Source organism: Micropterus salmoides, unplaced genomic scaffold, assembly GCF_014851395.1.
Source record: "Micropterus salmoides isolate LMB-PRFRI ecotype aquatic unplaced genomic scaffold, ASM1485139v1 Ms_hic_scaffold_2, whole genome shotgun sequence".
Lineage (NCBI taxonomy): Eukaryota > Metazoa > Chordata > Actinopteri > Centrarchiformes > Centrarchidae > Micropterus > Micropterus salmoides.
This window is the reverse complement of record NW_024041150.1, coordinates 14980652-15003898: the sequence shown is the minus strand read 5'-3', so window position 1 is coordinate 15003898 and position 23247 is coordinate 14980652. Positions and strand designations below refer to the sequence as shown.

The 23247-nt window shown below is 42.3% G+C and overlaps 1 protein-coding gene across 6 annotated transcripts in view; it reads left to right on the top strand.

Annotated features, from left to right (window-relative positions):
* nrxn2b (neurexin 2b) overlaps nucleotides 1-22907 on the top strand; it is a 704163-nt gene extending 681256 nt beyond the window's left edge. For 5 of the 6 annotated variants that reach the window (XM_038732127.1, XM_038732126.1, XM_038732128.1 and 2 more), the window contains 3 exons: nucleotides 3283-3605; nucleotides 9991-10069; nucleotides 19839-22907. In XM_038732127.1, the coding sequence (XP_038588055.1) occupies nucleotides 3283-3605; nucleotides 9991-10069; nucleotides 19839-20731 (1295 nt within the window). In that variant the 3' untranslated portion in view covers nucleotides 20732-22907. The remainder of the gene's footprint in view (nucleotides 1-3282; nucleotides 3606-9990; nucleotides 10070-19838) is intronic. The other variant, XM_038732131.1, reaches the window with a different exon arrangement.
* The last annotated feature ends 340 nt before the right edge of the window (nucleotides 22908-23247 follow it).

Genomic DNA, 23247 nt, shown 5'->3' with positions numbered 1-23247 from the left:
CGCAATGACATTTTGTACTTTTGTACATTTGTAGACATACATGTTTTCCACAGGATGAACTGTAATCATGTTGGTGATCCCCTCACTTCTCATCTAGCGCCATCATCAGGTCAAATTGTTTGTCCAATACTTTGGTTTATGACCAAATACCTGCTAAACTAAAGAAATTACCATCAGCCTCTGTTGTACTTTGTATTTTTTGGCCATATTGCTCAACCCTAATAGGTAGATAGGCCGATCAATAGATGGATGGATAAACAGATAGAAGGATAGATGTATCAAGCTTGAGTCTCAGCTCAGTGTCTGCAACAGCTCATTGCTGAAGCCTGATCATTCCGGTCTCTGCACTGCAGTTAATTAAGGAATTGTGTACGGCTGTGAATGCCTGTTATTATGAGTGGCTGGCTGCCTGCCATCCCCCATCCATCCCAACTCCCTTTTCCCCCCGCCCGGCCCCTCCCATCCCAAGCCTTTGCCTATTAAATGCTTATCACCTTAACAGGCCTGGAGAGAGAGGCGGGGCAGCAGCCACCCAATCCCACCAAACTGGTCCAATAGTCCCTCATCAAGGTGCAAACCCCATGTGCAGAGCTGTTCACTACAAACACACAGAATAAGCTGTCGAAATACACATACACACACAAAGGGAAAGGCGTATGCAAATAAATGTTGGGCAAACACACACGACTTGAAAAGGCCAACTATAACTCACATAAAGGCCATTTCACTGACATATTTCATAAGTTGTTATATACATGCACACACACCGCTGTGTCATATTAAGCGCTGTGATTGCTTGTCATGCAGAGGCTTCTTTAACCACCCTACCACCCCTCCACCTCGCCCCGCTAATGCCCGCCACCTAAATTGGCTCTGAAAGCGCATGTCACTTTTGATTTGACCCGGCAGACCCTGAAACAATAACTTCATCAGGCCCTGTTAGAGGCTCATTGCGACCAGACAGCTCCAAAACAAACACTGATTTCCCTTCATCTAGTCTAGAGGGCACCTTTCTTCTTTTTCGCTCTCTCTGTCTGTCTCGGATGGATGCATAAATGGCCATCACACTGCTCTCCTGTGCTCAAGGCTCGTCTTCCTGCACTTTTTATGTTTTTAGTTTTTTACAAAGGACATCATCACATGCTGTAGTAGCAACGGAGGATTAAATAGGTCAACCCACCGGTGCTTGAACTTGAAGTATGTCACTATACGACGGTGAATGTGCACTGACTTTCGGAGTTATAACTAATCCCCCCTACTCTGCATTATAATATACTTATAACTGTGTCACTGGCTCAGAGTGTAATTAACACCAACACTTAACTCCTCAGGAGTAAACTGTCCTGTCTAAACAGATCATCTTCTGACTTGGAGCTGCTGCTCACACTCAGGGAAAGTCGGGTGTTTTTAAAGGAACTTGAGCTGTTTGGTAAACCAAGAAGACCGATAGCATTCAGGAATAGAGATGATGCTGTGTGCCCTCTGCTTCTCTACTCTCCATGACCCTTTACTAGAGAGCGGGGGCTGACTGGGGCCGCTTGAAATGAGAGACCCTCTGGGCTGATGTGTAGGTGTGGATGTATGTGTCCTTTTGTCAAGGACATTGGAAGAGTAATACAGGGGTGAGGGTGGGCCGAGTCTGTTAAAGTGTGATAAGTGTCATCATCCATGATGTTTCAAGGTTCTCTGTGTATGTACATAAGCGTGGTTATTCTCCTGCATTTTCCTTGCTGATGTCCACAACTTGACAGTCTGCCCCTTCCATCACTCCCATACACAAAACATGCTTAGTGATAAGATAATGGAGTGAGACTTAGCTATTATGTCAACAGTGCATATGCCAGACGTTAAGTGTCATCATTATGAAGTTAGGGGATGGGGAGCGAGTCCCTTGTGGGCCCCTGACTGGCTTAATGATCTGATAATGGGATGACACATGTAAGGGCCCATCACAGAGTAATATATATCTCTCCAGCACTGAATATGTGGTTTTGCCGAGACACATGCATGTGCCATAATAGACATTAATTGTCCGATAGTCCCACCCACCGGGATGTTACACATATGTCAGTACGAGTGCACCCATATAGATGGAGAGTAAATCATAATTACAGTGATGAAGTACCCTCTCAGCTCTCTTAATTGAAAACAAACGGGACCCAGGCCCCGTCCCTAGTGTTTCCATGCTGATGAGTAGAAGGCTGTCCTCGCTGGCTTGCAATCCCACAGAGAAAACAATTGCAACTTTCAAAAGACATTCAGAGAACTCATTCGTCATCATTACACACAATTACAGACACATTTCGGAGGTCTGTAGAATGAAATCTCTAGATAGTCTATATTTTGCTTTCAGATGCACACGTTTGCACACGATGCACAAACAAATACTCCCCTCTTTCCTCACAGCGATTGACTTATCCATAAAAAAGCTTTTTGGCTTCTCCCTTCCTTCTCCTTTAAGTAATTCCAAGGAGAGCCTGGATGCAACTATGGGGTTTAAAGAAGAAAAAGAATAAATGAAACCAAGCTGACATCAACTGGAGAAAATGCAGGGAGAAAAACTACACCTGTCAGACCGCCCCCTACTCCACTCCTTAACCACAAGTCCTGGTAACACATTAGTATTGGACCCTGGTTAAATGATTGACCCTATCCTCCCTTCATCCATCTATCCATCCAGATGAATGGTAATGACCACAGAGAGGAACACCCCCTGTTGAATAAAACATTTCCTTCCAATGAGGATCTTATTTCCCTCCTTTGGGTGGCAGAGCGAGGCGACATTTTTTCCGCTGGCAGAGGTACTTTATCACTGTGCAGCTCAGGTGCATTGGAGGTCAATGACACAGACCCAGCATTGTTCTAATATATTCCATCTCAGGGCAAATGAGATGCATTTCTCTGTGAACCTTCAGTCTCAGGGTCAATACAACTGCCCCTGCAATTTATTTGACTGCCAGATTCGGGCTGCCTTTCTGAGAAAGTGGCACGTGTCCTGCCCCATAATGGCTGCAACTGCTGCAAACCAGGGTCCAATCTCCCTAAAGTGTTACCCAGGAAATCCCATGTGATTGATACAGTACCTCTATCTCCCCCGTTTCACACTGTGCCTGTGTATTACTTTTGTGTTTACTCATGTGCAAGCTCACCCAGAGACCATGACTAATTTGTATTCTTTGCCCTTTTCCCTCTTTTTATTTCCCTCTTTCCATGGTTTCTCTTACCTCCACTTCCTCTCTCTTCTTTGTCATTTTTTCATCTTCCTTATCTCTAACATATCAGGTCGCCAGCTGACCATCTTCAACAGCCAGGCGTTCATCAAAATTGGTGGCAGTGGAGAGAAGGGACGCCATTTCCAGGGCCAGATCTCAGGCCTGTACTACAATGGCCTGCAGGTGCTCAAACTGGCAGCTGAGGGCGACCCCAATGTCCAGACCCAGGGCAACCTGCGGCTGGTGGGTGACGTGCCCTCGGTGCTCACTACTGACACCACCTCCACTACCCCACTGGCTGATATGTCCACCACAATCATGGAGACAACCACCACCATGGCTACAACCACCACCCGCAAACAGCGCTCTACTTTGAGGGACAGTGTCACACAGGTGAGCAGTCATGAGTTTGTGATCCAAGCTTGTTTATAGGACTCATACAGTGAAGAACGCTGTAAGTAAAGAAGGCAAGCGTTTCAGTCATTGAACTGGGGAGATATTGCCAGTTACTTTTAATTGGCTTTCTAAAGTTCCTCCAAAATATTTGAAAGATTAAACAGCATGGCCAAGTAACCAGATGGCCCTCCTTGGACACGTGAATGTGCATTACAAAAGAAATCATACGTCAGCTGCAAGGTCAAACTGTCACATACTCAGCACTGTCTTGTGTGTGAGCCTCCCCTTTTTAGCCCTTAGCCACATTCAGATATTTAAACAGCCCTGAGAGGGAGACACATTACAGCTTTGTGTGGCTAGAGCTATTAGATCAATCAACAATGCAATTTTGATTTCCTCCAAGAAGATATGGCACACTAAACCCCAGATGTGGTAGGATGCGGGAAATTACAACACATCCAGACATATCAGCAGAGACTGGAGGTGGGGAGGAACATAATGAAGCAAATCCTTCGGCAGCAACAGCACAACCACTTAAGTTCCAATAAATGTGCAAGGTACAAGGTAGTTTATTAGTCATTATACAGTACAAGGCTGTTTGTAGTTCCTTCATGCTACACACACAACATATAATTAATTGTAGGCCTATATTAAAATATGGTGACATATTTATATATTTACATACACGTATACACCCCGAACATTCCACAGTGCATTTTTTGAATTTGCATCTGGGGTGAATGTAAACAGCAGCGACCAGATGATAATATGAAAGTTTCATCTTCACAATAAACAGTCTGACATTTGGGCCGGGTGGATTGTGGTCTGCTGCTCTTTGATCCAAAAACCCCGTCTTCTTTGATCCAAAAACCCCGTCTTCATCTTCCAATACGCTTGTTTTGGCAATAAAGCCGGACAAAACAGAAAAAAACAAAAAAAAAGTTTGAAAGAACTAAATGTATATTCACGACTCACACACTCGTGAAGACTTATGATTTATGGTCTGATATTATCCACATGGGCTATGGGTGGCTGTCACCACCATGGTTAGCAACAATTAACAAACAGTAGGGCAGCACTGTTGCCCACATATTGGAAGATGGAAGAGGCGGGTCATACAGGCCCACTACGCTCATAAAAACACCTATTAACAGGCTCCATGTGTTCCAAGAGGGAATATGCTGTAGTTAACGCCCAATATCATTAGCTGCAAGCTGTGTGTTGTGCAAAAAGACTTTGCTGCATAGCATTTTGTGTGTGATCCAGGTTGTCACAGGAAGAGATACAAACATCTCTTCCATGTCGATGCTGGATGTACATTATGTCAGCTATTTCTATGTTTTTGTACTTACTTTGTAACAACTACTTGAAAGCTGTTTTCTATAAAAAAAAACTTTCCATTTTATACTTTAAACATAAACTGTCCAACAACTTTTATGAAGGAGCAGGAAACACAAAGGCAAGGTGCCAATTACCAGCGCATTTCACTTATTCAGTTGTGTTCATTAGCGCGATTCATGTCGACATAGCTTGTCTGAGATCAGTCAGCAAGCCACTCGTGCTCGTCCCTGACAACCATGATCAGCAGATTTAGAATATATTTAGACCGGCTCACTCTTTGTCCCTTTATCATCATCTCAAACCTTAGCAGATTCCATCCTTTGAAAGTCCTATCTGTCTCATTTTGAATAAACGCCGCAGCACCAATTAGAGCGAAGTCAAGGTGAAGTTGTTGACGGCACAAGTAGGCAATTCACACCACTTTGTGTTGCAAACAACCCGTTCAAAGAATATGGAATTTAGAATGTCGGTTGTGCATCAAGTCCTGTTTGTTTGTTGTTTGCTTTTTTCTTCATCTTGTACATTTAGAAATAATCACTTAATGAAGCCTCCATAGCCTCATCAAAGTGTGGTGCTATGATGCCAGCTGACAAAAGACATGAAGGCTGCCGTGTTCACAAATGTTCACCCAAGAACTTTCTTTCAGTAATGGTTGAGACAGCCATGTTATTACAAGCAAGTGAACATTTTTGGACTTAAAAGGTCAGTCAAAGCTCCTTTACAGACAACACTGTCTCCAGCGTGCCCACTTGGCATGACTCATTTAGATGAAGGGTCCATGGTTTAGTGTTTCTGCATCGTCTCTCTAAACATGAGATCAATGGAACCTGACTCTGTAGCCATCCACTCAGTTCAATATCATATCTCTGGCCTCCAGACTTCTTGGCGGAAACACTCTTCCATGTTCAGCGTATAACAAGCTTTTATAGCAGCGGTCTGTGATGTGAAATTGGCAGCCATAGACGTTCCAGATAATTTATCAAACGCCCTGTTTGATAAATTATCTGGAACCATTTTAGGATAGCAAAAGACTACGAGTGCTGTCTGCTTCTCTATTGTTACAAGACTTAATGTGTACTGCATTTGCTGACTGATGTTTATGTTTGGTCATAAAAAAGCAGAGTCCCACCTTTAGAGTGCTTTTTATTGCTATGAATCTATTTTCACTTTTTTCTTTGTTATTATTATGTACCTAGCTGAACATAGTATATTGTCACAATAGCCCAAAATAGCATTAAGGATATGAGCATGAGAATGAATAGATATTACCAATAAGTCACTCATCCACATATTTTAACGATTATAGAGGCAGTATTGTACAAATATGTCTATTTGTACAGATGGTCCCAGTGTGACTGAATATTTTTTATCCTTGAATTTATTTCTTACTTGAGGTGTCTGGCAAGCTTCCCCCTTCGATAATGACAGAAAATAAACCAGACATGGTTGGGTGAAGAAAGGGAAAAGAGTAACTGTTGTTCTAAAATTGCTTGAGTAAACAGTTGTAGTCACAGTCGTAGTAGTCAAATTCAGCACAGCCATGAAAGGTTGAGGATTACATTGATTTTTAACAGCTGAGAGGCAGCCGACACTGTATGAAATCTTTTATATTTTCTCTTCTAAACACTCTGTGTTTGGTATGTCTGTCCTGGGAAAAAGCCTGTGGTGCACAGGAAGTATTGTTGTTTGTTTTTATATTCATGGCAGCAGCAGCAGTTTGGAATAAATAGAAGAAAAATGGGAAAAATTTAGCATGAGCAGTGGTGTGTATCATAGCTGAACACACGGAAAAAAGCAAATCGCACATACAGTAGAACTCCAACTCAATCAGAATCATAGATTCACACAGTAAATAGCAGCGTAAATAGCACCATGACTGATAAGGCTCTTTTACAGTAGATAAAGTGTTGCGCCACACTTAAACACAGCACTGTAAATGCCAGTTTTCCATTTAAGCTAGGGTAGGCAATGTTGGAGAACTAGCATGAGAGAGTATCCAACCAAAAGAATCCCACCCCTCCTGTCAGGCTTCTTTGCAAAGCCACTTCCACAAAAAACACTTTAATGCGCAATGAGTGCATAGGCAGAGGTAGGTCTGCAGGTAGGTAAGTAGACATCCATTTCAGTCAGACTGAATGTCCAAAATGCCCTTATGGCTTTTACAGTAAAGGTTAAGCATAAGTTTATCAAAGAAAAGTAACCTGCAAGCTGCCCTTTAACCTCTAGCATCAGTTATATTAGTCATATGTTGGTGGAGGTGGCCTACCTGACCACAGTGACTGATTGAAAACTCTAAGGAAAGGAAAACTCTGACAATGTATAGACTGAGTAGACACAGCTTAGCCATAGAAACAGGCCACCACAGGCAGAACAAGCTAGACCAGGGAGGCCTGGCTGGGTTCACTTTGTCATAAAAGAGAGGTTGAAACAGAATCTCACTTCAGTTCAATTCAGTGTTATTTATATAGCGCCAATTCATAACAAGTTATCTCATTTAACTTTTCATATAGAGAAGGTATAGACTGTACTCTTTGTAATAATATTTACAGAGGCCCAACCGTTTCCACCATGAGCAAGCAGTTGGCAACAGTGGCAATGAAAAACTCCCCTTTAACAGGTTGAAACCTCAAGCAGAACATAGACTAGGGTGGGCAGCCATCTGCCTTGGCTGGTTTGTGGGAAGAGGCAGAGAAAGAGGAGGGAGAGAGAGAGGTGAACACAGTACCCCAACATTCCACATAGAAAACAATTAATAAACAATAGTAAAGGGGGCAGTGGTACCGATATCAATCTCTGTTTGATTAAAATCACCAGCTACAATTAAAACACCATCCGGTTGTTTTGTCATATAACTGCTGATGACCTCATACAGTTCCTGTTCTGCATTTTTTTAATTTGCATCTGGAGGAATATAAACAGTAACAACAACAAAACTTGGATGAATTTAATCCCTGCACTCCCTTTTCCGATGTTGATGAGTATATTTCTGTCATAAGTAGGGGAGAGCGCGGTGAGTTGAGTCAGTTTTTACTTGAGGTGTCTTTAAAGCGAGGACAAGACAGTAAGGTCTCCAACTAAAATATGAACATATATTTTAGGATGTGGTGCATCCCTAGGAATAATCAATTTGGATCTAAAATAAACTGTTTTCAAAATATGGCTATCCAACAAAGAGCCAAGGGAGAGGATAAGTTGAGCCACATGGGGGTTGGGGACATCAATGTGATTTCATCGTGCAAACTCAAACGCCAGGTCTGAACATTCAGTTGCATTAAAATAGTGAAACATTGCAGCTGTGTCTCCTACTTGTTTCATATCAATGTATCACTTTAAAGTCATCCTGTTTATCGTCATGTCCCATCCACCTGATGAATGGACTTCCCATTTTTGTACTGTGCCTCTCTCACTTCTCTGTCCAAACCCACAACAGGAGTTGAATCCTGTCTGTCGTCTATTTATAGAAGCATGACATGATGGTTTCTGGTCTAGATTGCATAATGTCACATTACTGCGGTGATGCATAAGAATGCAATGTAAAAATACAGTCAAATAGCTGGCTCAACTTCTAGCATTATAAATACCACAGTGGGCAAAGCTAACAGGAACTATGGTGCTCTAATGAATATCCTCCGCACCTGCCAAGATACAGCAGAGACAGGAGACAGGCCAGGGTGGCGGAAAGCAAGTGAGCGGAAACCCAAATTTCAATTTCTCCAACAGCTCTGAGCTACCTGCCTAACTGTAGCTTTGATCTTAGAGGAATTATGTGCTTTGATGCTTAGAATAAAAGATCTACCTTTTGATGTGTGTGTGGGGGTCTTTTTTTCTTCCCTTCACCCCTTGATACTGTGGATTTCCATGAAACAGTTGGAGTCATCACTTGTCACACTCTGACGCATATTTGGTGTCAGGGTGTTATAAAACTAAGAGCACAAGCTACGCCCTTGCCACTGCTGTTTTAAGTCGAAAGAACTCCCAGGTGTTTGTGATCTCTCTGATTAGTTTGGATGGATGCAAGACGGTTCAAAGTTGTCTCATTGTGCAGTTGGATAGTGATGAGAAAAGTTCTGACCGGGTCAAACTGGAGTTTGGAGCTACTCCTTCAGCTCTCCTCCAGCGGTTCTCAGCACACTGGGTTAGTGGGCCTCATGTGACAATTTTCCATCCAATAAATTACACACACACCCTGCCATTGGCAATTATTGATGTCCGGGTTGCTTAATTTAAAGAAGTGCACATTTGAAAGGTTTCATTATAAACTGTTTTATGTGGCGTTTGGAAAAGTGAAGCAGCTGACTGCATGGATGGAATAGAAATGTAAGTGAATGTCTGATGAAGATGTTGCAGGGAAACTGAAGCAGGATCATTAGGCCCATTTGGCAGAGCAAGGTGATGTGAATGCACTCTCAAACTCACACAATGTGATTAATAAATTATTACACCCATGCTGTGCATTACCAACAGAGAGAAAACGCTGCACGGCAGTGTGGCGCTTGAATCAATTATGCTGATAAAAGCCCCCCATTTTCAATCGGATGACCCCATCTTGAATAACAACCAGAGGCTGAGAAGAGAGGAGGGGTGTCTGGGTGTCTAGACACGCAGCTGTGTGAGTCATGCAGTAGTGAGGACAAACCCTGGCTACTAAATTGGAACCACCTTGTCAGATTTAATCAGTTTTCTTCTTGAGGCCCTGCTGCTGTACCTCTGCTGGACTTTTAAACCCTGCACTGACAAGCTCTACACCTCTTTGATTGGTTAGTGTTTAGTCTGTAAGAATTACATATTTTCAGCAAATTTGCTACTACTAAAAACTGCAATACAATACATCTTCATGTAGTAACTGAAGAAAGATTTTTTATGTACAACCTTTTTTTTTAAAGTGTGCCTCTCCTGTTTGCATTAGCTTGTGTTTAAGTAGGAACCAAAGACCTTGACTATGGCTGCCAGAGACTCTTAGCCCTCTTTGATGTTCTGTGTTTTCTCCACACCAATAAAATGTATCCTGACTCCATCTCCTCTGCTTTCTCTGTTCTTCCAGAATGCGGATGACCTCTTGGTAGCATCAGCTGAGTGTCCTAGCGATGACGAAGATTTAGATGAGTGTGAGCCTGGAAATGGTGAGTCAACTCAGGGAGTTCTGTCCTTAGTACTTGGTATCAAAAAGTGCAGTCTAGAAACAAAAGTAGACTCACCTAGCATACTGCTACTTCCCTTACTCCACTTTTATACGACATGTTGTGACTGCACAGCCCTCCATATGCGGCTCTGATTGGCCGTATGTGTACCCTTTCTTATTGGTCTTCAAAGCAGCGGGCAGTCAGCAGCACTGTGGTCCATCAATTGCTCAGCCAAGGGGTAGTATCTGGCATTTTCCCAGCTGTTGCACCAATCTCCTGCCCCGACTTTAACAAGGCAGGACATTTTCAACATGGAAACGCAGCTTGTTCTGTACAGCACACAGCTGTAGCCTGGCAGACCCGGTGGCTGAGGCACTGTTCGTGTGAACAGCGGGTCAAGTAATGTTCTGACACCATGACAGGAGGTTGTGTGTTTTACTCCCTGCCTCTGTGGTTTCTAGGTCTACTAAGCTGGCTATACTTGAAAACTGCCAAGAACCACGCACCGTACAGTGAAGCAATGTGATTAAAATTACTGTCTACAGGCCTCCCAAAATTCTAGGAGACTAAATAAAGATATGCAGATTCACATTTAATGACATTTTATCCTGAAAGATCCTGTCTGACAAGATTGTTGTTGCTAAATGGCATTGCAGATATAAATTACTCTGGTGTGGGTGGGATGAAAACCACAATGCCTCAAAGAAACCTATCATAAAAACATTGCCAGTATATATGCTGTTATAATGCTCACTTCTAGGGAAAATTGAAGCAACTGTTCTTCTGGAACCCTGTTAATAACACATGCTAGCAACTTTGCTATTAGCCAGTTTATTTTTAGATTTAATCTGTTAATATATTTTTCATTTTTAGTTGAAGTCAGTGAAACAGAAGTTAGAGCATCTTTATCTTCAGTAATGTGACGTATGTCTGAGTGAACTGTAAAATATGTGAGGAGGGTTTATATACAAAAGGGATTTAAATTGTCCTTAAAATTTGATTGGACCAAGTAAAAGTGGGCATGATTTAGCGCATGCAGCACAATGCAGAGTTGTATCCGCTTTTTAAATTTTTACAGTAAAGAGTTGGAGCTCTTTATAGCTCAAAGTCCCTCGCCTGTTTGAGCTGTGAATCAGCTGTGAATTAATCAAATCTTAACCACGCTGTTTTGGAAATGTTGAGTTTCAAATGCACACTACTCTAGCTATTAGAACAATATGGGGGTTTTCATGTTTTACAGGAAGGGATAAGGGCGGGATTTTGTTATATAAAAATACTTAAACTGATTTTTTGACCTAATGTATGTAAACAAACATGTAAACAAGAGATAACTGAATTAACACATGGAAACTCGATTAGAACCTGGAAAATAAGTTTTCCAGGTTCTAATTAATGCCTACTCCTGGTCTTAAGTGTGCTCAAAGTGCACATATTCTCACTTTGTGTGTTTTTATATATAAGCAGTGTTTATTAGGGGGGGAAACGATTCACTGATACATATCAGAAACCGGTTTTAAAGTTAAAATGCGCCTATATTGATATGCAGACCTCTAGATCAATCTAAGTGTTTCATGAACTGGTCGATGGCCTGATTCTGAAGTTTCAAATCGGTTGACTGAAGCTTTGTTGCTAAAAGCGTCTCCACTCTCGTAAAAGGTAAAGCATAAAGCACGTGACTCTCATGCCCGCAGAATGTTTGCGTAGCGTTGCTTACGAAGTAAAAACGAGGACAGACAAGGTTCACAGTGAACCATCAAATCTAAAATCTAAAGTTTGGAAGACATTTGGATTTTATAAGAAGGAAAACTGTTCAAAAGTCTGGCAATTTTGTAAGGTCAGTTCAAGAGCAATTAAGTAGAGGAGTAGCACGACAAATCACGTGGTGAGACGGCATGGTGAAACCTCTGCTGGCAATGAGGAATCTGTGGATGCTAGTCCTGCCAGCACAAGCACATGCAAGACAAAGGCAGCGATATTAAACATATTTTTTCTAGCCACCACTCAGCGAGGTCTGAAGTAATCACGACATCTATAGCAGTGTTATTGCTATGGACTTATGACCTTACAGTGTAGTTGAGAGTAATGATTTTCATGATACATGTTAGAGCCAAGGTACGAGACACCAAGTGGCCAGTATTTCAATGAGTCCCAAAGGTGTTTATCAAAGTAAAGAACTAAGTTAAAGAAGAACTTTCAAATGCAGAGTAAGTGGAAATAACAACCAATGCCTGGAGCTGATTCCTGTGTGATGTTAACACACAGCACCACATCTCTCCAGGCTGAGGGGTAAAGGATAATTTTGTTATTAATAAACCTTGGCCCTATTTCCACCTATTTTGGTGTTGAAATGACTAGTAGGTACAAAAGGTTTTGGAATCCTCGCAGTGGATGGCTTCAGCCAGCAGCCGTGGCTGCGACGAATTCCTTTGAAGCGTCTTTCTTTTGTGGACGTAATTTTGACGCAGTTCCCCCGAAGGAATCTGTTGCTGTAAATTCTAAAGTCGAGTCATGTCTTCTAGATGAGAGTATTCAATGAATTACACACAGGGGAAAATAAGTGCTTTATTGAAAGAAGCATGTGTTAACTGGAACACTGCTGACAAAGAACGGGCCGTGTTATGTTTTGCAGAGCGGTCAAATACTTATTGCACTTATTAAAATGCAAACCAATTTATATAATTTTTGACATGTGTTTTTCGAATTTTTTTGTTGTTATTCTGTCTCTCACTGTTCAAACAAACCTAACATTAAAATTATAGACTGATCGTTTCTTTGTCAGTGGGCAAACGTACAAAATCAGCAGGGGATCAAATAGTTTTTTCCCTCACTGTAATTCTAAAATTATTTCCATTTTTTTCCCCATTCCACACAGTAACAAAAATACTTCCCTGGAATTCCTATTATGTAATTTATCTTTTTGAGTGTAAGCAATGCCACTTTTATAGAAATTATTTATTTTGATTTATAATGGTAAATGAAAGTCATTAAACGTATATGTAAATGTTATACCTCTGGTAGTTAACATTGGAGAAACTAGCAGGAGACAGCAACATTGTTTAAGTAATCCCACCTCCTCCCTTCAGGCCTCCGTCCAAAGCCCTTCCCCCAAAACACATTTACATGCGCAATGAGTGCACGGACAGAGTGCACACAGGTTTTGTTTTTTGATTGCTGTCAGGATATAAGGAGAATTGAAATAATCTGCCTACCCCAGCTTTAAGGACTGTATCAGATTGCAAAAGTGAAAATGTATCACTAATCTTAGTTTGGATCCACTCATAATAAATCTACTTTAATGAGGGTAGAGCAAACCTTCATTAAATAATAAAACATTAAACGTGACAAAAAAAAGGATCAGCATCACTGGGATGTCTCCGGGAAAAGCACTTCACTTTCCTGGGCTACATTTTTAAAAGTTTTTTTTTTTTTTAGGAATGGGGATTAGTGGTTTGAATAGACTATATGTTGGACTGTAAATGGCAGGAGATTATAGTAATCGGTATGTTTGTGTGAGGAGAAACTGATCTGAACCTGTGTTGAGAAACTCAAGTATAGCGTTCTCCTGCGGTTTTCTCTGTAGGTGGTTGGGACAGAAATAGAGACTCAATTCCCTTCTTATCGAAAGGAGAAATGAGAGTTTTTCAGTGGATGCTATGCCCAGGCTTAATCTCCCATGGGGAAACGTAACTCACTCTCTCTCTCTGTCTCGTACACACACACATTGGCAGACATGCTCACCTTTCCATACAGACACTTGTCTCTCTCTCACTCTGTGGGTGTAAAGTTTTCTCTCTGCAGCCGTCTCTCCTGAGAAACAACAAACAAGCTTGTGCGCACGTACATGCTCCGTATCACACCTTCCAGATGCCACAAGAGTTCCAGCGAGGCGAGCCAGCGGGGCCGGATAAGCCTCTGTGAAAACTGTGTACAAGGACAGAAGAATCAACATTGTCCACAGAACATGTCCCCTCTCCATCACTGCTCGTCGAACACAGGCCTGTAGTCATTGTACGACAGGACCAATTCCCAGTGTTTTCAATTACATTTTAGAATGCAGCTCGGTGTTATTGAACTGCCTTCAGGAAGGAGAAAAAATATCAAGCACTGCTGTGGATTTTCTATTAAGCCAAGAGAGATCAGAACGAGTCCTTCCTACAGTATATACAGCCAGTGGAGCTCCATCTGCTTTACATGTGTTAACCTGCAGCTGTAGTACACAATTCAAGGGATACAACTTGTTTTCTAGTTTTTCGGCTGTCTAGTGCTAAATGATGACCCTCGATGTGAAAAGCTCAGACAATGATTGCGGGGCAGCCTCAAGTCGCACACTTGCTGACAAGCTCAGAGTGGATGCAAAATAGACAAAGCACAGGGCGCCGAGAAAAAGACCCGAGGAAGAGATGAGCGGGAGAGAGAGCTGGGAGGACTGCTTTGTGAAGGACTGACCCTCATTGAGATGTGTGTCACGTTCCCCTGCGCTCAAAGCCGAAGAGAGAAATGGGGGGGAAAGGAGAGAGACGGAGATAGAGAGAGAAAAAGAGAGCACGCGAGAGAGAAGGAAGTGGAGAGGATGCAAGGGCGCGGACTGAAATTCCTGCCTTTCCCACCAGGCTAATTAAGATTTGACTTTGTTAGGGAGCCTTAATGAAATCACCCAATTAAAGCTTTGGTTTTGATCCTCCAGAGTTGTTAATGAGCCTCTGTCATGAGAGTGACAAGACCTAGGAAATGGGGACCTGGATTAAAAAGATGAAACTGTGTGACGTACTGGGATAGAGTGACGAAATGAACACACAGATATACAGATTTTGTATCTTCGCATGGACGCTCAATTAACACACATACATGAAAAGTCATCTATAGAGACTAAATATATTCACAGTAACACACAATTAGAGAAGTAATTATACAAACGTCTCCTTCTCCATCAAGTCCTGCTCATTAGATATCTTTCATTTTATCTCCATATTTCACTTTATGCATTTTCCCTGCCTCAGCACGACCTCACTTCCTCGCACCTCCAAGCTACTTATCAGTCCCAGGATGTCTTAGGTGCTATATCGGTTTTACTCTGACAAGATCAGAGCTTTGAGGAGCTCCTCAATAATTCATCAGACGACACGCTATAGAGACAACCTGCAAATGTTCTTTTTAGGTCGAGGAGTGAAACTAAGAGATTGGGTGATAGATGTGGTGTGACACAGAGCGCCGAGCCCCCTTAGTCAGTGTGACTCGGAGCTTGCGTGGGATAAAACCCACCCTGGTCGATTGGTTTGGGTGTGTGTGTGTATATTTTTATATATATATGTAAAAACCCTTCTGATTGAACAGTGTTACTGTTACAGTAGTTTCTGTACATGCTGTACTTTGTCATCGGCGATATACTCAGGTAAGAACAATAAAGATTAAACATAGCTTTCATAGAGAAACATCAGGGGAACCTGTAGGGTATTTGTTGGATCTAAAAGAAATGCCTGCAGAGGCTGGTGCTCCCACAGCTCAGTCTATTGTCAATATGCACATAACAAAACCCGAACAAAGGAATTATTCAACATTATTTAGATGCCTTTAAACAACTCAAAACAATCTCTGGTGTCAATCAGTCAAGGGTGCATTTTGTCATTAAGTATTTCTGCTCCAAACTATCAGTGTTTGCAAAATCTTATTGAAATCATAATTAAAATCTGAGGTTAACCCAGAGCAGTGAGTGGAGAATGGGTTCTCTCTCAGCAGGGTGTCTTTCTACTTACACTTGAAAACTGTAAACAAATATTGTGACTTCCAGAAGAACAGTGGGGGAAAAGTACATTTTACAGGAGCCAGTTAGCCCTTGCAGTTTAATTTTACAAATCCACTTGAAGGAAGGCTAACTGTGGAAAAGAAATGTGCCGCAGATATACCTGGCTGCAGCACCACGGTAGGAGAACATAACGAGATATTGGTACCATGAAGAGGGTCATGAACAGGCCCGATACAAAAAGCAGGGAGGTGTTGAAGTTGTAGATTTTGATGTATCTGTGCACGTCTAAAATTTATACCATCATGAGGTGAAAGAAAGGTGAGGTGCTAGAAAAACAAATCCAGCCAGCTCTGAGGAGTGGATCAAGGTGCTGATGAGCTGTAGGGAGCTGACTTTTACTGCAGTATGTGACTCTCAGTGTGACACGATATGAGGAGACAGCAGAAAATGTAGCAGTTGTAAACAGTTTATGGAGTCGCATGTACAGTATGAAGTTGCACAGATTGTATGGCCAGAATTGTATTTATTGTGGTATAATTTAAAAGCAAGCGAGGGAAAAAACATTATTCTTTCCTTCTGCAGCCTAATCAAAGCTGAATTATAGAATACTAAAACTCCAAACAACCTTTTTGCTCTAAATATTTCAAATGGATGTGAGCGGGGAGACGTGATCAGCAGAGTAACAACGTCTGTTAGTAGACTGACATAGATGCATCAGTATCCATCTGCCCCGTTCTCATTTTGAGTAAACAGAAGGGGATGACTCATACTGGCAGTGATGTGGAGTGGCGTGTGGGTAAAGATAAAGAAGAAAATTTCATCATGTGGGCTACACGTGGTTCCACTGCCTCAGCTTTTTAAATCAATGGACTCGAACTCAGTGGGGCTGAATGTCTTTCAGCCTCTCTCGCTTTAAATATTAAATTACAGTGGTAAAGAAAGAGACACCCACACACTGGAGTCATGCCATACGTATTTTTCAGCACTGTTTGCATCAGAACTGGTCTCAGTCAAGACCAGTTTTGGTTCAAACATTGCTGTAGCACTAGGCGAGTTGGTCTATGTTAAAAACAACTAAATACATCATGTTCATGTTGAAAATGTCCTGCATGTTACGGATCCATCAAATCCTGGTTTTCCTCTGGTTTTATATCCGTCTGTGGTTCTTGGCAGCTTTCAGAAGGAGAACACATCCATGAACATACATGTTACTTGTCACACGTTTTTTCTTACTCAAGTCAACTTTCTCCTGTCAGCAACCTGCCTGTGGGTGTCAACGGAACAATCAGAGCTGCATACAGAGAGAAGAGGGTGCAGTCGTGGAGAAGGGACCAGTTGAAGTTGTTGATTGGTTTAAACTATGGGTGCAGTAGGCTTGGGTCACACAACAGGAAATGAAAAGATGGTTCACTTGATAACTGAGTGCTGAGATGTGGCTCACACTGTGTATGAGGGCTGAGGTTCATTATTTTTCTAGTAGCCCCTGCCAGCCAGTCATATGAGATGATGCCATACGGCCTTCAGGCTTTGGCTCTACTACGCACAAGAGTGCAGCAGAGTGATGTGACTGATTTGTCGGAACAATCCTTTACTCTTAAAGATATTCTTCTATAATATCTTTATTTCTCTCCTGAATATCTGATTATCCTTTTTCAAGCACTGTTCTCTGGGTTCATATAAGGTAGACTTTAGACAGGAAACAAGTTAAGCATGTGTTCCTGGTTCTGCAATGATTACAAGAAGTGTTTACCCTAACGAGACCAACCCTTTGTGTGTGCAATGTCAGTCACATGTGCTGTAAGTGGGGCACACAGTGAATAGTGGTACCTACTCAGTAACTGGTTGGCTGCACACCGAGCAGAAGGTATAAAGCTTGAAATTGCACTTTCTTACCATGCAGGCAGATGGCAAAGTAAAGATAGCAACATTACCATCTCGTCCGTCACCCCTAAGTCACACGAACGTCCTGAATCCCTGAGGAGCTATCACTGAGGTCCCCCAAAACAGTTTTTTTGTTCTTCTCCTGTGACTTTGACAAGTTATTCCACAAAACCAAAGATTTTTCAGAATGCACTAAACTTGCAAAATCCTACTTACGGGCGGCTCTTCTTTGTTCCTCAAATGTGGCACCACACTCTGCTGTCCCCTCAGCCTTCAAGGTGAAACACAGTCCTCAAACACAGAAAGAAAGAAAATATAATGGAGAGAAATAAGTTGAGCGTTGCCATGGCAACTAGGCTTTTCAGCGCCAGTTCAAAAATAAGAAGTTAGAAGAAGGGTTGAAGTTTTTTTCCTTTACAGCTCTCACATTTTGCTTCATTTCAAGGCCTGTTTCTCTCAAGTGTGTTGTTATATGCTGATATGTTTAGTGGCTTTGTTAACATCACCCTCTGCAACAAAGCCTTCTGCCGTTCTTTGATTGAAAATGTATGGTTGTATAACTGACCAGGTTTGGGGGTGGGTGGCTCAGGGTTTTTGGGGGGTTGAGCGTTGCTGAGCTGAATAAAGGCTACGGGAGAATTGTTACAATCCCAAGATCCCAACCTTACACTTCCCCCATCGTCCCTGAACTGCCTTATCCAACCCCTCTCCCTCTGAGTCACACTGATTTACTTCATCAAATGAACAAAGAGCCAAAGTCATGATTTTATGCTGGTGATGTTGGCATTTCTTTGGTCATGTTATGCTGTTACCTTCCCTTTTTTCTCCCCCCCAAGATGTGCCATAATCTAATCCCCCCTGCCATGTTTTCAAATGTTTCCTTAACTGTGACCCTTACACATTTACCAGACTGAAGAGAAAGTTGTTATGAAGTCCAATGTAGTGTATAAACACACTGTTAATGATATTCTATTTTCTGTTAACATCCTTCTAATATGTTTAACCACTAACACCGGCTGGGGCTCCAGCAGTCTATGGTAGAGGGATTCCTCCTGAATGAAATTGATTGATTTTTTTTTTTACAAATTATATGTTATTATACACCCAATAATATTAATTTAATTTGGATGTTCATTTCATAGTGGGCTAAAAATCAGATTACATAACTGAAGCTTGACAACATATTCTGGCTCATTGAGATGATTTCTAACTGTTCACTAGTGTGGGTGGCTGTTTAAGAAGAACACCATTGCCCCATGTTTATGTGTGGTGTTTGGGAGGGAAGTGGGCATCCGGGAGCAGTGGTGTTTATTACTGTCTCTCAGTGTACTGTAGTATGTACTGAGAGTTTGGGTTAGAAATTAGGGGCAGCGAGCTTTCTGCAGCAGCCCCTGGGGGTTTGCATGCAGATTAAGCTATATAGAAATGAGCCATTGAAACCACCATGCTAAAATGGGGGAAATGGCATTGAGCCCATTTTTCATGAGTAAAACTAATAATTCAATAATATATTTCTTTACATTGTGATTATTTATTTTTAAGCAATAAAGAAACAAATAAGGAGAGGATGTAAAGGAGGGGGGAGGGGGGGGTTGTTTATCAATATCCGAGAACAATCTTACACAGCTTTCTTTTTGTAATTTTTTTTCATGCAAAAATCATGCGGCCAATTTGTTGATGTAAGTGACCTGAACCTCGTGGTTTGCTATCTTATTTAACCAATCACAGCAGAAACATCTGAGCGTTAGTGTAGCAAGCATAGGTAAGATAGCAGTGAATGATAGGCTGTGTAGTACAATAGATGTTAAGTTGTTCAGTGTAATTTGTAGTCTACTTTTATCTTGTATTAGTGATATAACATGTAGGTCTAAGCAGTATAGGGAGATTGGTCAGAACAGATGCAGCATAGAGTATTTTATTACACCTTGTATTTTATTTCAGTTCATAGTAAGTCAGCATATTAACTTTTTAAATAGAACAGACTAACTAAACTTATATAACTAACCTCATGTTAAGTTTTAGTGCTGTTCTAATACTGGTGTTGCTGTATTCATTTGAACTGTTTTTCTTTTGTTGATCTGGAGGTGGTCTCTCTCTCTCAGGTGGTCTCTAACACTCTTTTCCTTCATTGTCTCCTTCTTGTCCTAGGAGGTGAATTAGTGTTGCCCATAATAACAGTGGACTCCCTAGACCCCCCATCAATCGCCACCCGCTACCCAGTAATCCCCCCACCCCCTACCACCTACCGCCCTTTCCTCACCCTGCTCGAAACCACCAAAGAGTCCCTCCCTTTGCCCAATGGCCGACCCCCCTGCCCCTTGGACCAGGAGGACTGCGAGGAGACCATCGAGGTGTCGGCATATGGCTCGGGGGAGATGACCGAGTCGGATGACGAGGACTATTACAAAAACTCCCCCCTGGTCACCGACAGGACTGTCCTTCCTCCTCCTCCAGCCGTTGAGGGGGGTGTCCAGAACCCCCGAGACCGCCATTTTTCCCGCTTTCCCAACTCCCATCGCCCACCTCTCTCCTCCACCCCTACGGCCAACCCCGACCAGCTCAGCCCGCGCATCAAGTCGGCCGGCGGCGGCAGCAGCAGTAGCAACAACAAAATCCCCGCCGGGAAAATGAACACCCGGGACCAAGTGCTGCTGCCGCCGGCCCATCCCTCGTCAGACCCAGGTCATCGCAGAGTCCCAGGAATAACCTACCCCCCAAATTTCCCCCATGTTCCCACTCCAGACCCCACGTCTCCTGAGAGAGGTCTTCCGGGTGCCGTGGAGGTGCAGCAGTCCAGTAGCACCACAGGAATGGTGGTGGGCATCGTTGCGGCCGCCGCCCTCTGCATTCTCATCCTGCTCTACGCCATGTACAAGTATCGCAACCGCGACGAGGGCTCCTACCAGGTGGACCAGAGTCGCAACTACATTAGCAACTCAGCCACACAGAGTAACGGAGCGCTGGTGAAGGAGAAACAGCCCAGCACTGCCAAGACGGTCACCAAGAACAAGAAGAACAAAGACAAAGAGTACTACGTCTGAGGAGCACCGCCGTGACACACAGAGACAGACAGCAGACGCACTTAGAGAAGGAAAGAGATGAGGGAGAAAGAGAGAGAGAGAAAAAGGCAGTATATGGAAAATGACAAACACCACATTGAGGGTAATTCATTTAATACTCAGTATTGTCCGGTGGCCATACATGTTACCAATTCCAGTCTAATCAGAGGGAGCCAGCAAAGTAAGATGGCAAGATCATCATGGTTCTGTTCACACCTTTCAGCATTGCTTTGATTGATTTTACTTCTTATTAACCATGGTCTGGCTTTAAGGAAAGGCTATTACACCTCAGATCATAACACATACTGTGCCAACAACCGTGTACCAAATGCTGATAAAACAGTGATTTATGGATTAGCACTTGATAGGTTATTTAATATCGTGAGTACTGTAAGAAAGCACCACCATCAGTATTTGTGTCAAGGTCTGTACTTCATTCTGAGGCAAGCTTGTGGTGTAAGCCGTCACCTTGGACAGTATCAACATATTATTTTCCAACTAGGCTTGAATTAGCAACTCGACATCCATCTGTAAAATCAATATACTGCCAGCTTACAGAAACACTGTGTCTAATACAGCTCTCCCACCGCTGTAAGTGTTCAACATCTCTGATCCCTCACCTCTTGTCAGATCTCTCTCTCTCTCTCTCTCTCTTCCTGTCATTTGCTCCTGTTTCTCTCCTTGTCTACGGTGCTCAGCAGCTGATGCAACGTCAACTCTGCCGTGTTTCAAGCATGTAGTATTCATTTACGAAAAAGAGATAAAAAACTGTTTTTCTTTCTGTGGAGTTTAAAAAACAAAAAATATGACGATGATTGATGATCATAACAACGTTAAACGTAGCAACTATGTGAGATACCACCGCTCCAAACTATGGATGCTAACTTGTACGTTTATCCGCCAAAACTTGTTGAGGCCAATACCCCTTGGTCATCTTTTGTTCCAGCAGATCTATGTCATGTGTTTCTGGGGCCTTGAGGCGCCCCCTAGTGGGCCAGCAGAGAAACTGTGTCACGTCCTTACAGTTACTAATAACCGAAAAACAGAAAAAACCTCCAGCAAACAAGATGAACTCTGTTCTATATAATTATAAATATATGTATAGACGTTGCAGAAACCTATGGACCTAAAGTGTGAGCGAGTGGGAAAGTGAGAGTACGCTGATAATGCGCAGCGCAGACGGACTGTAGGATTTTTGACGTCAGAACAGTTTCACCACCCAGACCCCCGTTTCCCAGACCCCACTCCTCTCATGAACAGTACGGCTGATGCAATGCCTTGCTGCGAGACTCAGTCACTTTGGTTTGCTCTTCTTTCTTTTTTTTTATTCTTTTTCTCTGGGGAAATGAGAGACATTTTAGGGAAATTCTGAATTCATTCTTGCTGGAGTTCCACTGTGGAGAGAGATACCTCGCAGCTGAAAAAGCGACTGTGTCTTTCGCCCCTCTCTAGCCTGACTGGACTGATTGCAGCCAATGGGCAAAGCAAACTTTGTGGGAAGAGCACACAAATAAAAGGTGAACGGCAGTTCCCTGGAAGACGTACAACAGAACTCTAGTATTCCAATTTTCTCATCTCTATTAAAAAAGGAAACTGTACCATGAAAAGAAAAGAAAAATCCTGAAAAAAGTTTGTGAAATGTCTAAATATTTGACTCTCATCCCATTACTAAGAGAAATACGTTTTCCCTGCTATCATTCCTGTTTGGAGAAAAAAATGACTATGATTCTGGGAAACTGAAATTTCTATGTATTTTCTTTTGGTAATTGAACAAATGTAATTTGGGTTATGATCATGAAACCACACATTCTCCTTTTCCAGGGGAGAAAAGTTCCTCTCCTTTTATTCCATCCTACATCTGTCATCTTAAACCTAAGTCCATACCTTGTGGAGAAAGCAGGCTCTATCCATCCTCAATGTTTTTATTTGTTTTATATCTATTTCTGTCTGTATGGCTAGAGACAAGATGGCAGCCATTTCATTTGACAGGCTCCATCAGTTCACCCTCCTGCCACGTTTGTCTCTTTTTCGCCATTCCAAGCATACTCCTCCCACTATCTTCCTGTTCTTTCTAAATGTTATTGTAAAGTGTTCCAGTGAGATGACTCTAAATATGTGTACATTATCAGAGGGAATACACTTGGTTATATACTTCTTACTCCCTGTGTAGTGTGGTCTCTTTATTGTCTTCTTGCCTCTCAGTCTAATTTTATTTTACCCAATGACGTATGAGTATTTTATAAACACCTGCACTTGATTTGAAACAGTCATAGCTATATACATAGCTATATCAGGTTATCATTTGCTGCCCAGGGCCAGTTTTCTCGATGCATTTTTCCTCTTTTCAGCCGTTGGTCAATTACCAGATTCTTGAAACTTGCAAGTCTGCATTAAAGGGGCTGTGTGCAGTTATCAGTGGCCTCCAACGGTAAGGTTTCCGTTTGCAACCACTGCCTTCACGAACATGTGCTCATGCATGTGCACATGTTCGAACCAAA